Source organism: Procambarus clarkii, chromosome 46 (genome assembly GCF_040958095.1).
Source record: "Procambarus clarkii isolate CNS0578487 chromosome 46, FALCON_Pclarkii_2.0, whole genome shotgun sequence".
Lineage (NCBI taxonomy): Eukaryota > Metazoa > Arthropoda > Malacostraca > Decapoda > Cambaridae > Procambarus > Procambarus clarkii.
The window spans coordinates 19,682,908-19,700,616 of record NC_091195.1 but is presented as its reverse complement, the minus strand read 5'-3'; the positions used below and the strand labels follow the sequence as shown (position 1 = coordinate 19,700,616).

The following is a 17,709-nucleotide window of genomic DNA, read 5'->3' as shown; positions in this document are numbered from 1 at the left end:
CGCTATGGATAAATGTGAGAAAGTTATATAATAATGATATGTCCATACTCAGAACCTTAGTTTTGACCAGAAAATACATTACAAAAATAAATAGACAATAACTATATATTTTATGGAATTACGAGAGATGGTTATTGAAATTTTAAGTCATATTAACACCACATAAAATATCTACTGGTCGCTACCTTACTGAAATGCAAACATTATTGGAATACACTTATTAAAAGACATATGGATTAAACATATGTGTACATTTGTACATATTGAAAAATATATATACTGTATATATATAAATATTAAAGTGTTCAGTGAGAATCCACGAGGTCTTCACTGAATACTCTTTATTTTCTTCTTCGAGGCTATGGGTCCCTACAATTGCACCAGAGGCTTTTGAGCTCTTCAACATAATTTAATATTACACTATATTCAACACCAAAATATTTAAGTTATAATGGCTCATTTAATGCCATGCCTATACTCACTGTGATAACTAATTCTTAAATATCACTTGGTTATTACGGAGTATACAGAGTTCATGATTCAGGTGTGATATATTCCATCACAGTTATCAAAATTGCGCCACTGGCTGCCATAAGCCTTAACACAGTCACGTGAGATGAATTAACAGTTATCAAAGCCTAACAAACAACATAACAGTGGTTTGCAGCAACCCGGATTCACGAAGCAGTTAAGTAAGTACTTACGAACGTGTACATCTTTCCTCAATCTTTGACGGCTTTGGTTACATTTATTAAACAGTTTACAAGCATGAAAACTTGCCAATCAACTATTGTTATTGTTATAAACAGCCTCCTGGTGCTTCCAAGCTCATTAACTGTTTAATAATTGTAAACAAAGCCGCCAAAGATTGAGGAAAGATGGACAGGTTCGTAAGTGCTTGCGTAACTGCATTATGAATCCAGCGTAACTCCAAAGTCATTTCATCATGTTTACATTTTCATACACTGTATTTTGACTCAGTGTCAGCATGGATGTAATGACAGCCGCCCCAACAGCTTGAGTACCAGGATATACAACTTCATTACAAATTGTGAAGTTAGCTACAAGTTTTTCGAAAAAAAAGTGCTGATCTATGCATTGCATTTCTTAAGGGAGGTAGAAATAGCCTAAGCTACTCTATCCCTTTGAGATGTATTTCTTTCTTGTCTCAATAAACATACTTGAACTTGTATTTCTTATCGGAGACAGCATCAACCTCACAAATATTATCAGTCTCTTAAATTTCTTTTCTTTTTATCAAATAATATATAATATAAAGATCCTATTTACATCAATTTACAAGGGGAAAACATTACATTTATTTTTAGTTTATATAAGGTTACTCATTAGACAAAATATTATAGTTCTTGTGAGGCAGAAACAAGTATAACATTTGGGGTTTACGGCTCATGATTCTGCGGGCTCACCATAGCCCGTGCTACTTGGAACTTAATGTTCCAAGTAGCGAATCTTTAACAACAACAACAACTCATGCTCTGTGATATAAAAAATTGGTTTACAGTCTCTTAAATAGGTGGTGGGGCTTTATTATATATATCGGCAATGGTGGAATAGGCTAGTTTGAATAGATTGCTGGTGTTTAAAGTGAGTGGTTTACAAGAGTATACCTGGCCTTCCTGTCGAAGAGTCCGAGGATGCATGTAATCTGTGTAAACCAATGTACACAACTTCTCATTGTAATTCTCATTGTATTACAGTGGCAGTTTACTGTTGTCCTGGGCTGTGTTCAAGACGAGAGTATACTTGCTATCTGGCTAGTAAACTGTTGTGGTGGTCTTAATAACCCTCCACTGACTACAGAGACTGATAGGTCTTAATAACCCTCCACTGACTACAGAGACTGATAGGTCTTAATAACCCTCCACAGGCTACAGAGACTGATAGGTCTTAATAACCCTCCACTGACTACAGAGACTGATAGGTCTTAATAACCCTCCACAGACTACAGAGACTGATAGGTCTTAATAACCCTCCACTGACTACAGAGACTGATAGGTCTTAATAAACCCTCCACAGACTCCAGAGACTGATAGGTCTTAATAACCCTCCACAGGCTACAGAGACCGATAGGTCTTAATAACCATCCACAGACTCCAGAGACTGATAGGTCTTAATAACCCTCCACAGACTCCAGAGACTGATAGGTCTTAATAACCCTCCACAGACTCCAGAGACTGATAGGTCTTAATAACCCTCCACAGACTCCAGAGACTGATAGGTCTTAATAACCCTCCACAGACTCCAGAGACTGATAGGTCTTAATAACCTTCCACAGACTCCAGAGACTGATAGGTCTTAATAACCCTCCACAGACTGATAGGTCTTAATAACCCTCCACAGACTGATAGGTCTTAATAACCCTCCACAGACTACAGAGACTGATAGGTCTTAATAACCCTCCACAGGCTACAGAGACTGATAGGTCTTAATAATCCTTTACAGACTGATAGGTCTTAATAACCCTCTACAGACTGATAGGTCTTAATAACCCTCCACAGACTGATAGGTCTTAATAACCCTCCACAGACTACAGAGACTGATAGGTCTTAATAACCCTCCAGAGACTGATAGGTCTTAATAACCCTCCACAGACTAATAGGTCTTAATAACCCTGCAACGTCAGCCGTCAAGGCCGTCAGCCCAACACTAAATCAATTTGCAACTATAAGAACAACACTATAGCCTAGTCGACCCATTTCCAGTACCGTTAATGAAGTTCAAAACATAAAGAACTGATAGAACAAAACTTTAAAGTTCAAACCCTTACACACACATTCTGGTGAAATTCTACATGAAAACTGTCCTTAAATATCAAAGTCTTAATTCATCAAACCAGCTGGTTAGCATCAATTTCAGTCTTGTGCGCAGTAATTACTGATTATACAAACGTTCCAAATGTATATCTATGGTAATATTGCACATGAATTCTAATATGCTAAGCACGTAATACACTCTTGCAAAATATACAACATGTGGTTTATTTCTATATAAAAAAAGTGCAAAAAAATGTTTCTCAGTTATCTATATACAGTGAATACAAAATGCATTACACACAATATTATCATCATTTAGCCATGTAAAATACTGCTGTGATATAATGTCTACAGTTTATAGAAAATGGCATAAGACCCCCAGGCAGATGGCTTAATTATTGCTGTGGATAAAAAGCCTAATTCTCCTGAGTGGCTAATCATCTGAGTGGCTCATAAGCCAGGAATTCTGAGTAGCCATAAGTCTCATAAAGGCTTGACAACCAAGGAAGTCTCATTACCCAGAGAATTACCAAACTTAACAAAACTAAACAAAACAGTCCCCCCTCAAAAGGTACTTTACTTTAGCTCACTAATAACAAGAAACTACAACAACATTGTTTTATGATCTACGACCGACCTCACAGAGGCCAAAATCCACACCTAAAACCCACACACTCAAAGACTACCTGAAAGGAAGCAAATGGCGGACACCAGAGATCTCAGATGATAACAGAAGCCAACGCCAAGGTAGATACATGAAGGGAAAGCTTCGTCTATGGTTGACAAGTTGAAGAAATACTGAGGCAGCGTCTGGCTGATATCGAAATATAGTTCAGTAACAAAAATATTAATTAACAATTAAAATATACTATCAAATAAACATGAGAGAGAGAGAGAGAGAGAGAGAGAGAGAGAGAGAGAGAGAGAGAGAGAGAGAGAGAGAGAGAGAGAGAGAGAGAGAGAGAGAGAGAGAGAGAGAGAGAGACAGAGAGAGACAGAGAGACAGAGAGACAGAGAGAGAGAGAGAGAGAGAGAGAGAGAGAGAGAGAGAGAGAGAGAGAGAGAGAGAGAGAGAGAGAGAGAGAGAGAGAGAGAGAGAGAGAGAGAGACAGAGACAGAGAGAGAGAGAGAGAGAGAGAGAGAGAGAGAGAGAGAGAGAGAGAGAGAGAGAGAGAGAGAGAGAGAGAGAGAGAGAGAGAGAGAGAGAGAGAGAGAGAGAGAGAGAGAGAGAGAGAGAGAGAGAGAGAGAGAGAGGGAGAGAGAGAGAGAGAGAGAGAGAGAGAGAGAGAGAGAGAGAGAGAGAGAGAGAGAGAGAGAGAGAGAGAGAGAGAGAGAGAGAGAGAGAGAGAGAGAGAGAGAGAGAGAGAGAGAGAGAGACAGAGAGAGAGAGAGAGAGATCAACATAAATCAAATTGATATCAAGATCAGCAAAGTTATTACAGCCCCCTATCGCAAGCACAACAAAATAGTTCTTCACTTCCTGTTTATAACAACAGAAAGTATAGTTATAGTGCTATACACTTTTAGAGACACATCTATACTACCCGCGGGTACAGAGTGACATCTCTGGTGTAAATTACACTCATACATTTTGATTCGATACACTTTATAAACAAAAAAACAAAACAAAAATATGTAACAGTTCCCCATTACAAAAGAACCTGTGGGAGTAATACTATTGATATAATCTATAACATTTTACTAATGTATATTAAAAACTGTCAATGTGAAAAGTGCACCATGATATTTACAACATTATAATGAACATGAGTGTACAATATTTGTATTTGAAGTGTCTATTGATCTGTCTACACAATTCTATAATTCTATAATACTAGGATGAAATGGTGATTATAAACATATATATACAGTGACATATTGATTACTTACTCTAATACAAAAATCTGGTCATACAAAGTTTTAACTCTAATATCTTTAATGTATTGTATCATTTCGTTAATCTATTCTTTGTTACAAATCAAAATTGCTTTTGTTTCATTGTGTCTCATTTATCCTTTTATCTAGTCTTATTTATTTTTTAAATAACACCAATCTGTTATAGTTACTAAGTTGCAAAAGCAATACTCAACTATGGCTTTTATCTTTGTAAATACTGGAACTGATTTTTAGTCCTCCATACGAATATGAAACTGGAAAAGGTACACATATGGAGAACCGCTAGAATCCTTCATATGTATCTTTACCATTGTATCTGCTCTATATCCACATATCTTTGAAAAGATATAACATTTTCACACACACACACACACGCACACATATATATATCTGAGCCAATATACATTAATATTCCTTTCAACTAAATTTTGTAATGTTTACGAACACGGCCGCAATATTTCTTTGAGAGGCTACCCTCTCTGTATCTTTTCTGACTATCTTTTCTCCAAATCGGGAGTAATATAATTTGATAATCTACCGTAACAATCTATAGCCCTATAGTTAAACCGAGATCAATTGATAATACTCTCAATCCAAGGCTTATAGTAGGTCATACGCATGTAGACTCCCGGCAAATTAGGATAGGCGCATTTTATCCCATGAGATACTGTTCCTGCGAGTATCCATCGGCCATCGTCTCCTCGAATGGATAGGGGCCCTCCGCTGTCGCCCTGTAGGTAAACCAAAGGTCAGGCAGGTGAAAGAAAGTTCAAATAAGGTAGATAAATGTAAACTGAAACTTTACAGGTTTAAAGTACAGTCTAATATATATTTACATACGATAGGATTCAACTTAGAATAAGAAGCAAAAGTTGTCAATTCAACTGTCTTATTTGTTTAATGTGTCGAAGAAAATAAGTCTTGGATTGCGTGTGCTGTTACATTTTATTTGCATAGAGTACGTTAATTTTATTAATAATTTTGAGTGCTAAAGAAAAGAGCCTGTCTTCAGGGAATAGTAATTATGATGAGACATCAAACCACATTATATTCTCACACCATCTGGATAGTTAGCTAGATATTTATGATGATCTGAAGCATATTACGGTTCAATAGTCTACTTGTAAACTAACAAGTGAATCTTTGTCCTTAACAGAGAATGTTCTTAAGTTATAGCTATATTGTATTATAAATCGTTGGATTAAAACATAAGTCGATGCTTAACTAGTTTTCTTTGAAAAAGTCTGAAGAATTTGGTTTTGTCAATGAAATTGTAGGGAATACTCAAATAGATTTTTTATTTAATATTTCATGTTTGTGAAAATACACCGTATTAACATAACCAAACATAATGAAACCTAACATAGCCTTAACCTAATCTATCCATGGACATGGAGTAGATAATAACAATAATTACATAGTGGTTTTGAAGTGATTACCTCCAGGGTACCACCTCCCTGAGGGCAGGCTGAATTAAAAACAATTATATACTTCGGAGTATGAAGTAAATCTTGCAAAATATGTTATCTTGAGATCTTCTTCTTGAGATAATTTCGGGGCTTTGGTGTCCCCGCGGCCCGGTCCTCGACCAGGCCTCCACCCCCAGGAAGCAGCCCGTGACAGCTGACTAACACCCAGGTACCTATTTTACTGCTAGGTAACAGGGACATAGGGTGAAAGAAACTCTGCCCATTGTTTCTCGCCGGCGCCTGGGATCGAACCCAGGACCACAAGATCACAAGTCCAGCGTGCTGTCCGCTCGGCCGACCGGCTCCCCCAAAGCAAAATATGTTGGCAAAATTATTAATATACTCTACGTCAATATGTAATTAAATGTGAAACGAAAAATTCATTTTAGAGACAACTCTATCGTTAATAAATGTCCATATACTTTATCCGCGATGACTTTTGATCCAAAATTCTGTTTCTTCGTCTTCAACAACTCCTCTTAACAAGCGGTTCTTCATCTATCAGCCCGTCCTAAGGTTCCCCAAAGTCCAGAAACCGTCGTATTAAAGTGCCCTAACTTATCCTAACCTACCAGAGGACCCAAAACAGAAAACGGGACAGTATGTCAATTCCGCGAGCCGCTACCATTTTCGAGTACGACAACGTTTGGATTTAAGTGGACTGTACGTCCAAAATGCGACGTTCTATTAGGAGGACGGGTTGCGTGTGAAGACCACTCCCTTCTCAACACCCCCCCCCCAAAGGTATCTTTATGTGAAGAACCTATCACATTAAGAACACTGCTTCTCGTCCTAACAGTGTAAGACAGACATAAGTCATTGTATTTATGTAAGGAGGATAGCTTAGCATTCTAAAAACACTACAATCACCTTCTGTTATTAATTGCTCAATAAATCACTGAACGATATGTGTAACAGATCTCTCACCCTGTCCATGGAGGCCGGAAGAAAATGTAAATATGCTAGTTAGCATTATAAATTATCTGGCCACGTCTGTGGTAGAAAGAAAAGAATCTTTGCTAACTTCCTCCCCCCCCCCCTTCCCACTCTCCACAAACATCCCCTCCTACTTCATTCTGGTTGGGTGGTTATAGATAGGAGCTGCCTCGTATGGGCCAATAGGCCTTCTGCAGTTACCTTTGTTCTTATGTTCTTATGTTCATTCTCCACCAACTTCCCCCTCACACCCATACCTCACATGAGTCCTTCTTGCCCAACTTGTAGCCCGCACAGAAGAACTCAGGCTTGATGTTCTTAATGTGGCCCGCCTCGGTGAACCAGTGTTGGCACTCGCTGTTAGTGATGATTGGCAGTTCCACCTCGTTCAACTGCGTCGGCACCGGTCCTCCTGTAGAAGGTTAGGTTAGGGTTACCTCCTAATCTAACTATCAGATTTGAATACAGAATATACGTATTGTACATCAAGCAGTCTATCTGTTCACAGTATATAGTATTTTGGTTTTGGTAATGAAATTGTAGGGGATACTCAAATAGATTTGAGTATCTATATTCAGTGGTTAAGGAATAAAGTAAGAGTCGATATACTATATAGTCTTTTCTCGATGTAAATACATTAAACGGTTAATTTAGACCTGCCTATCACCACAGCAGTGATGGAAATGGGTCTTATTAACCAATATACACTGGTCTTATTAACTAGATATACTCAAAGCTTGTATCGACAGTATATAATCAAGGGGTCCATCTATAATTATAACAAATTAACAACTAATTTGAATTGGTTGAAACTTGACAAACAACAGCTAATAAATGTCTTCATTTAGTACGGAAATTGAACGTAACAAAACTGGATATTAAGAAGTAAGTATATGCCGTAGGTCCTTGAAGGTCCTCTGTCTCCATCCTGCCTCTGAACGAATTACCGTAAGAGACCTGCCTCGTATGAACGACCTACCGTAGGAGACCTGCCTCGTATGAACGACCTACCGTAGGAGACCTGCCTCGTATGAACGACCTACCGTAGGAGACCTGCCTCGTATGAACGACCTACCGTAGGAGACCTGCCTCGTATGAACGACCTACCGTAGGAGACCTGCCTCGTATGAACGACCTACCGTAAGAGACCTGCCTCGTATGAACGACCTACCGTAAGAGACCTGCCTCGTATGAACGACCTACCGTAAGAGACCTGCCTCGTATGAACGACCTACCGTAAGAGACCTGCCTCGTATGAACGACCTACCGTAGGAGAACTGCCTCGCATCAACCACCTACCGTAGGAGAGGCGCCCCCATCCTGTGACGTAACCCATCTTCCCCACGAAGTCCTCGTTTCCTTGGGGCATGCAAATGGGCACGATGTGCTCCTCGAAGGTGACGGGTCGTTCCATCTCCAAGAGCGCCAGGTCGTTGTCGAAGGTCTTGGCCACGTAGCCTCTGTGGACGATGACTCGCTTGACGTTCCGCTGGACGACCTGCTTGGGCTCGTAGTCGTCCGAGAGGTCGTATTCCCCCAGCACCACGATCAACGACGCCAGGAACCTGTGGTTCATGGATACATAAATCATACATATATATACATATACGTGGTGGGATGGATACATCCCACCTATTCCCCCAGCACGACGATCAACGACGCCAGGAACCTGTGATTCATGGATAAATAAATCATACATATATATACATATATGTGGTGGGATGGACACAACAGCAACAAAATACAGGAGAAATGAAATACACCTTTTTAGCTTAGCATTTTAAAAGCACCGAACCACCTTCTGTGGTTGAGTGTTCAATAAACCCTTGAACTATATGTTTAACACATCTCTAACCCTGTCCATGGAGGACAGAAGAAAATGTATTTATGCTGGTTAGCATTGTAAATGTGTGGCTGGTTAGCATTGTAAATGTGTGTGTATATATATATATATATATATATATATATATATATATATATATGTCGTACCTAGTAGCCAGAACGCACTTCTCAGCCTACTATTCAAGGCCCGATTTGCCTAATAAGCCAAGTTTTCATGAATTAATGTTTTTTCGACTACCTAACCAACGTAACCTAACCTAACCTAACTTTTTCTGCTACCTAACCTAACCTAACCTATAAAGATAGGTTAGGTTAGGTTAGGTAGGGTTGGTTAGGTTCGGTCATATATCTACGTTAATTTTTACTCCAATAAAAAAAAATTCACCTTATACATAATGAAATGGGTAGATTTATCATTTCATAAGAAAAAAAATTAGAGAAAAAATATTAATTCAGGAAAACTTGGCTTATTAGGCAAATTGGGCCTTGCATAGTAGGCCGAGAAGTGCGTTCTGGCTATTAGGTACGACATATATATATATATATATATATATATATATATATATATATATATAAAGGGTCCCTGTAGTGCAGCCGGGTTCATTCTCGATGCCTAATCGAGACTTTTGGGTTCGAATCCCGGGCAGGACAGAAATGGTTGGGCTACATTTCCTTTCACTTAACGGTAAGTAGGTACTGAGGAGTTAGTCAACTGCTTGTGGGGTTGCATCCTGGGCGGGGTTAGTAATTCCACCTTTTGGACTTCGATGAAACGGTAAACATGTATGAATACACACTGGCTTCCTGTCCCCCGACACAATGAGTTTATTAGTATCATAATAAACTTACCCAGCCCAGTGCTCTGAATATCAATGTGAAGAATTTCAAAGATGCGCGGGTAAACGGCGGGAGTGCCTATGACTCTCCCTAAGAGTAGCTCTTTTGCTCCTCACGATACCCGCACAGTACGTGGTCTCGGAGAGGTCGTTTATTAGTATCATAATAAACTCACCCTGGCTGACAGTGGGCAGCTGTAAGCACGTATCTCTTGTTTAGCAGGACACCGCCACACTTGTTCTTGGTGAAGATGCCCAACCACGTCGACTCCTTAACCAGCGCCTGCCACGGCCACTCTGCGAAGTCTGACCGCTCACCGTTCACTATCCTGGCCTCCCGGGCCAAGGGTCTCACACCGCAACCTGACGGAGGAGGACATAAGTTCAAGTACGTTTATTGAGATCATAAAATACATGCAGGCGAGGAGTCACAATAACGTGGCTAAAGTATGTTGACCAGACCACACACTAGAAGGTGAAGGGACGACCACGTTTCGGTCCGTCCTGGACCATTCTCAAGTCGATTTGAGAATGGTCCAGGACGGACCGAAACGTCGTCGTCCCTTCACCTTCTAGTGTGTGGTCTGGTCTGCATAAAATACATCTGAAAGGATAGAGCAGCTTGGGCTATTCCTATCCTCCCGAAGGAGGGCTCTTTGACGGTGGGATAGTTTAGGGCAGTGTAAGGGAAGAGGGAGAGAGAAAGTAGGGGAAAGTGTGGCTATTGGTGGGTGCATAACATCTTATTAAAGGAAGCATCAAACACCAATCAACATTTAATTATTAATCAAAGAACTCCCGTTGGGACGTGAACATGGAGAGCAAAACTAGTAAATACAGTCGAAAGAAACTTCCAAATGCAACATATTAATGATAAAGGAAAGTGAATGAGATACATTTAATTGGCTCGTTTGGATCGTGATGTTGAACATGGAGTTTCCCCCAGAACATGAAATGCAAAATTAGCCAGAACTGCCCTACTTGGCCTACTATGCAATGTCTGATTTGCCTAACAGGCCGAATGATTTTCGTTATTTGCAAGTATTTCTTTCCAGATTGGTTCTTTTCTAACAATACTAATCTATTATATTAGCAATATGAATTATAGGTTAAGTTAGGTTAGGATAGGTTATGTTAGGTTAGGTTAGGATAGGTTAGGTTAGGTCGGTTAGGAAAGGTTTAATAAAATTTCTATGTTAATTTTGAATCAAAATAACATAAAATTGCAACCATATATAATAGAATGAAAACTATCATTTCATAAGAAATTTTGTTGGAAAAAATTAATATTTCACGAAAATTATTTCAAAATCCATTCATAATTTAAAAGTAAATATGATAGGGAAATGAGCCAGGAGTCATTGTATTAGACAACCGTAGCGAATAGAAAGGCAGGGCCCAAGAACTTCAGCCTTGTGCTGCAGATACAAATAGTTAATTACACACACACACACACACACACACACACACACACACACACACACACACACACACACACACACACACACACACACACACACACACACACACACAATAATACTCTACACACCATTAGAAATCCCATTCAACCCTCCATTCCCAACCCAGTACCCATACTCACTGGTCCTGTAATCCCAGGCCGGGGTAGTGGTGGTAGTGGTGGTAGTAGTAGTGGTAGTGGTAGTGGTGGTAGTGGTGGTAGTAGCTGGAACCCTAGTATTGAATGGTAGATTAAGTCTAGAGGTTGTTGGTCTTGGTCGAGGTCTGATAGTTGGCTTGGGACGTTGTGGTCGTGTGGTGGGCCTTCTGGTGGTAGTGGTGGTGATAGTGGTGGTAGTAGTGGTGGATGGTGGTGCCAGTGGTGGTAGCGGGAACAGGACCTCCTCCCCCGGCACGAAATTGGTCAGGTTAAACAGCTGTTCAACAAACAAATCAATTCATGTAAACATTCAATAATCATTCCTACTAGTAGAATTGCCAATGCTGGTTAGCATTGTAAATGTGTGGCCACGTCTGTGGTAGAAAAATAATAATAATAAAAAAAAAATTCTACCACAATTCTTATCATTACTGCTTTAACAACTATTAACAACTATTTTCAAGCTTTAGGAGTAAATTGAAATCATGATGAATAAAGTATAATTTTTTTAATTTCCTTTATTATTATTATGTAAATTAAGAGTTTACATAATAATAAATTCATAGTTTACTTCTTATTTTGAATTTGACACCCAACATCCACACACCTGTAAAATTTGACACCCTACCCATACACACCTGTAAAATTAGACACCTAACACCCACACACCTGAAAATTTGACACCTAACACCCACACACCTGAAAATTTGGCACCTAACACCCACACACCTGAAAATTTGACACCCAACACCCACACACCTGAAAATTTGACACCCAACACCCACACATCTGTAAAATTAGACACCCAACCAGGAATTAGAAAATGGTCACGTCTAATTAGAAAATTGGACATCACCATCTAGGATGTTTATATATATTTGAGTTTATATATATTTGAGTTTATATATCTAGAGCGAAAGAACTTTATAACACAACATCAGTATAAGTTTATGTATATTTATGTATATTTGAGTTTATGTATATTTAAGTTTAAAGAACATGTTCTGACGCGTTTATATATATCTCATCTGGGTTGTAATTGGACATATGGATTATATATGTGACAACATATATATGGATTATATATGTGACAACATATATATAGGCAAATATGTGTTTACAGTCGGGTTTGTTCTTAACTCACAATCTAAGGAATTCCGGGTTCGAATCCCGATGCGGGGGCGCATTTACTATTGGCTAATGCTCCTTGTTTACCTTAGCAGTAAGTAGGTTCTCAGGAGTAAATTGTGTGGTTGTATTCTGGTCGAAACGCGACGTTGTTGCAACGTGGCTTTTAGGTTGTGTTTGGTGGTACCCACCTGTGAGAGGAGGTCTAGGTCGATAGGTGGTGATGATTGGGTTGTGCTCGACGGCTCCTCTGATGGTGATGAGTTGATGAAGTCCGCGATGAATTGGTCAATTGGGGAGATGGGTTCTTCAGTTGTGGGCTTGGGGATGGGGCTTGTGGTGGGCTGGATTGTGGCTGTCGGTCGTTGTGTAGTAGTTTTGATGGTAGTGGGTCGGGTGGTGGTGGTAGTGGGTCGGGTGGTAGTGGTAGTTGGTCGGGTGGTGGTGGTATTGGGTCGGGTGGTAGTGGTAGTGGGTCGGGTGGTGGTGGTGGTAGTGGGTCGGGTCGTAGTTGTGGTGCGTCGGGTCGTGGAGGGTGTGGTTCGCCGGGTCGTTGTGGTAGGTCGTGGTCGTTTGGTAGCCGTGGAAGCAGAGATGGTGTTGTCGTGCACGTCTTCGATAATGGAGGCCGGCCACGGTACCAGCGGCTTGCTTGTTGGGGAGGTCGTGGTGGTGGTGGTTCTCCGCTGGAGAAGGTCTCCAGTGATGTGTTGGAGAACGTCTCCAGGTATGATAGCGGGCTCCATGTACATGTCGTCGTCGTGGATAGTCGTGAACACCGTTGACTGCTCAGTAGACGACTCAACGACAGAAGCCTGCGGACGTTTGGTCGTAGTCCAGATTAACAGCGGCAGATCCACATCGGGTCTGGTCGTCGGTCGTGGCTTAAGAGGTCTAGTTGTCGTCCAGAAGGCTAATGGGTCTGCGAAATCGGGTTCAGATGTAATAGTCGTGGAGGCCGTGGTGTGTGGTCGTATATTCATAATAGCGGGCTGCGGACTTACCGTCCAGAAGAGTAGTGGATCGTCAGTCTCCGCGCCACCTTCCCAAGGGGTAACTGTAGTATCCGGAGAATTTACCTTTGTGGACATCGAAGTCACCTGCGCCATTACCGACACCGGAGGCCTGGCGTCTAGTATCGACGGGTGTGGCGACAGTGTCCAGAACAACAACGACTCTGTCGTTATCTTGGACTGTGTCGCCATCGGCCGGGACGACACATGTGTCCTTTCTGTCATCTTTGTCGTTCCTTTCGATTCCCCGATGGTGTCTGTGCTCTCTATGGTCGTGGAGGCAGGTGTCTCCGGCGCAGTCTGCTGCTCATCTGGTTTTGGGCGCAACATGGCAGGTCTGGGAGCGAAGGTGGACCTCGGAGTGTCAGTGGTGAGGACTTCGTTCTCGACAGTAGTCATGACGGAAAAATTGAAGTTGGTTTCGGCAGCGATGTCGACGGGCGGAGGTGTGGGTTGAGGCTGGACGGAATTTGGTTGCCAGAGTTTGGTTGGCGGCGGCCTGGTGCTCCAGAAGAGGAGTATTTCATTCGTTGTTGATGTGTCGGTTGAGTCTGTCGTGGGTCGGGTCGTAGGTCGGGTCGTGGGTGTGAGATATGGTCGGAAAGACGTGGTGGGTTCGGCCTCAAAATGCGTCATGTCTAGATTGGGAAGTTTGTCCGGTCGTTCACTGACAGTGTCGTCCTCCAGGCTCGGGTCCGTGACGTCTGAAATCGAAATCTGGTGAGTGACGAAGCCTTCCTGGCCCTCGGGCATGGTCATCACAGGAACATCCTCGGTGTTGGCACCAACAAAGTCGAAGTTCGGTCCCTCGAAGGAAGGACTCACATTTCGGACGATGGTGATGGTTTCGACCAGAGACTCGGATGTTTCGGTCTCCATTGACCCAAATGTTTTGGTCTCCGTTTCGGCCTGGTATGTGGAGCTCGACTCGGTAGAGGATACAGAAAAAGGGTGACTGGTGGAAGTAAACTCACCATCAAGTATTATTACAGACGACTCAAGCTGATCTTTCACCGCGGCGACGTTTGTCACTTCAGTTGACTGTGCCGTTGAGGCGTGAGCGCCAGACGTAGGAGCAGTGACACTGTCATGGCCTCCGTCAGTAGTGACCAACATCGTCGACGGCTCCGTTGACCCATCGCTTGTTCTCCCAACCGTCGAAGTATCAATGTCCCACGACGCTTGAGTCTCTCCCGCCCCTCTAACAGGTATTCCGGTCTCCCCTTCGCCCACAGAAGAGTCCGTAGAACTGTCTACAGGAGTTATCGTAGCCCCAGAATTCATGTTATCATCCTCGCCTGTCGCAGGAGTGCTGGGGAGTGTTTCATCTTCAGTGTGTCCTCCAATTGCTTCCTGCTCTTCGGGGATCTGGCTAGTTTCCACTTCGGGGTCAACGCTAGGTATGGTAGGACCGGAACTTGGGGTTAAAGTTATCCTCTCAGATGTGACTTCGGCGGCGACTCCTGTTTCCAAAAGGTCATTACTAACCTCTTCCTGTACGAGGACGCTCCCTTCGTCCTCAGCCGCGTCGTGAGCGGTTTGTACTTCCAGTTGGCCATTTTGCATCGTCTGTTGCTCTTCAACTTTCTCCTCTTCTGTTTGAGCGTTATTCCCTGCTTCCTCATGCTGTGCCTCACCTTCCATGCCTCCTCCCCCAACTCCAGGAACTTTAACCTCTCCTCCAACTCCAGGAACTTTGACCTCTCCTCCTGCAGAAGGCTCGGTAGTAACGCCAATGACATCGTGGGGCGCTTGGCAGCAGGCGCCGAAGAGGAACCCGTCGATACACGTGCCGACGACCTTACCTTCGAGCTGGTAACACTCGAAGTTGAACATACAGCTCCCAGGTTGACCTTGAGGACCCACGCAGCTCCGGGGTTCGATCTTCAGCTGACGGTGACCCGGGTTGACGTCTGCAAGGGGGTAGAAATAAGGTCAATGGTCGTATGGAAATAAGATAAATGGTTGTATAGAAATGGGGTCAATGATCGTATTAAATAAAGTAAATGATTGTGCAGAAATAAGGTTAATGGTTGTATGGAAATAAGGTAAATGGTTGTACAGAAATAGGGTCAATGGTCGTTTTGGAACTAGTGTGCTCGAAGGACTTCGTCTGATATAGAGTTAATGGTTATGAGATGTTAATAGTTGCGATTAAGAGGTCTGTACATACTGTACATGGGGCCTCGTAGCCTGGTGGATAGCGCGCAGGACTCGTAATTCTGTGGCGCGGGTTCGATTCCCGCACGAGGCAGAAACAAATGGGCAAAGTTTCTTTCACCCTAAGTGCCCCTGTTACCTAGCAGTAAATAGGTACCTGGGAGTTAGTCAGCTGTCACGGGCTGCTTCCTGGGGTGTGTGTGTGTGTGGTGTGGGGAAAAAAAAAAAAAAAAAAAAAAAAAAAAAAAGTAGTTAGTAAACAGTTGATTGACAGTTGAGAGGCGGGCCGAAAGAGCAAAGCTCAACCCCGCAAAAACACAACTAGTAAACACATAAGTCTTTCCGAGTTTCTGCCTTTGTGGAGCCCAATAGGCTCCAGAATCTGTACACCAATTGATTGGCAGTCGAGAGGCGGGACCAAAGAGCCAGAGCTCAACCCCCGCAAGCACAACTAAGTGAGTACACACCCACACACACACAAATAAACCTAGTGATGCGCAGTTACAAACTTGTTTACTAAATTACTACGGCACGAAAAACTGTATTTACAGAACAAAAATACAAAGCATATAACACAATCCAGAACAACAAATGAAGATCACAGAACACCGATATAGAGTCACGTGGCGACCGGCATTTGTCTTCCCATGACGCAGTGAATCGCAACACACTAGAATACATTTCAAACGCCCCAAAATACTCAAATTCTAAATTAGGAATGATGATAAAGCGAAGCCACACTTGCCAACTCATGCGCATCGGCACGCTGATATCCTGCTGCCATTACGCGACGCAAGTGGCGTGGGGAGGTGGGTGGGATCCGGTTGGCAGCCTTGATTAGCAGTCACAAGGAAAGATTTACGAGATCAGATTATTATCGGAGGGTGTAATTTTTTTGCCAGGCACCAGTGATGATGTGGACTATCTCGGCCTGTGACACATTGACACACTGAGAGAGAGAGAGAGAGAGAGAGAGAGAGAGAGAGAGAGAGAGAGAGAGAGAGAGAGAGAGAGAGAGAGAGAGAGAGAGAGAGAGAGAGAGAGAGATATTTGTTTGGTATTAGGCTTGAGATCTATCAACCTCTGGAGGGTTATTAAGGCCTATCAACCTCTGGAGGGTTATTAAGACCTATCAACCTCTGGGGGGTTATTAAGGTCTATCAACCTCTGGAGGGTTATTAAGGCCTATCAACCTCTGGAGGGTTATTAAGGCCTATCAACCTCTGGAGGGTTATTAAGGTCTATCAACCTCTGGAGGGTTATTAAGGTCTATCAACCTCTGGAGGGTTATTAAGGTCTATCAACCTCTGGAGGGTTATTAAGGCCTATCAACCTCTGGAGGGTTATTAAGGCCTATCAACCTCTGGAGGGTTATTAAGGTCTATCAACCTCTGGAGGGTTATTAAGGCCTATCAACCTCTGAAGGGTTATTAAGGCCTATCAACCTCTGGAGGGTTATTAAGGCCTATCAACCTCTGGAGGGTTATTAAGGCCTATCAGCCTCTGGAGGGTTATTAAGGCCTATCAACCTCTGGAGGGTTATTAAGGACTATCAACCTCTGGAGGGTTAATAGGGCCTATCAACCTCTGGAGGGTTATTAAGGTCTATCAACCTCTGGAGGGTTATTAAGGGCTATCATCCTCTGGAGGGTTATTAAGGCCTATCAGCCTTTGGAGGGTTATTAAGACCTATCAGCCTTTGGAGGGTTATTAAGGGCTATCATCCTCTGGAGGGTTATTAAGGCCTATCAACCTCTGGAGGGTTATTAAGGTCTATCAATCCTGGCCGGGTCAAAGAGTTCTTAGTGATATATATATATATATATATATATATATATATATATATATATATATATATATATATATATATATATATATATATATATATATATATATATATATATATATATATATATATATAAACTAGAGGGGATACTGTATTAACATCATTAGTTTAATGGGACTGTGGTTGCAACTTTAATATTGTATTAAACTTTTCAAAAAGCTTTCGAGTGGCAGTCATATAAAGAATGACTG

General features: G+C 42.0%; 1 protein-coding gene across 1 annotated transcript in view; it reads right to left on the bottom strand.

Moving 5' to 3' along the window:
- Positions 1-3,716: 3,716 nt before the first annotated feature.
- Positions 3,717-17,709, bottom strand: part of LOC123770591 (serine protease filzig) — a 39,162-nt gene continuing 25,169 nt past the window's right edge. Inside the window, exons 2-7 of the mRNA XM_069301778.1 lie at positions 12,691-15,425; positions 11,354-11,648; positions 9,930-10,116; positions 8,375-8,640; positions 7,333-7,487; positions 3,717-5,401 (exon numbers count right to left, since the gene is read on the bottom strand). Of these exons, the coding sequence (XP_069157879.1) occupies positions 5,243-5,401; positions 7,333-7,487; positions 8,375-8,640; positions 9,930-10,116; positions 11,354-11,648; positions 12,691-15,425 (3,797 nt within the window). The 3' untranslated portion in view covers positions 3,717-5,242. The remainder of the gene's footprint in view (positions 5,402-7,332; positions 7,488-8,374; positions 8,641-9,929; positions 10,117-11,353; positions 11,649-12,690; positions 15,426-17,709) is intronic.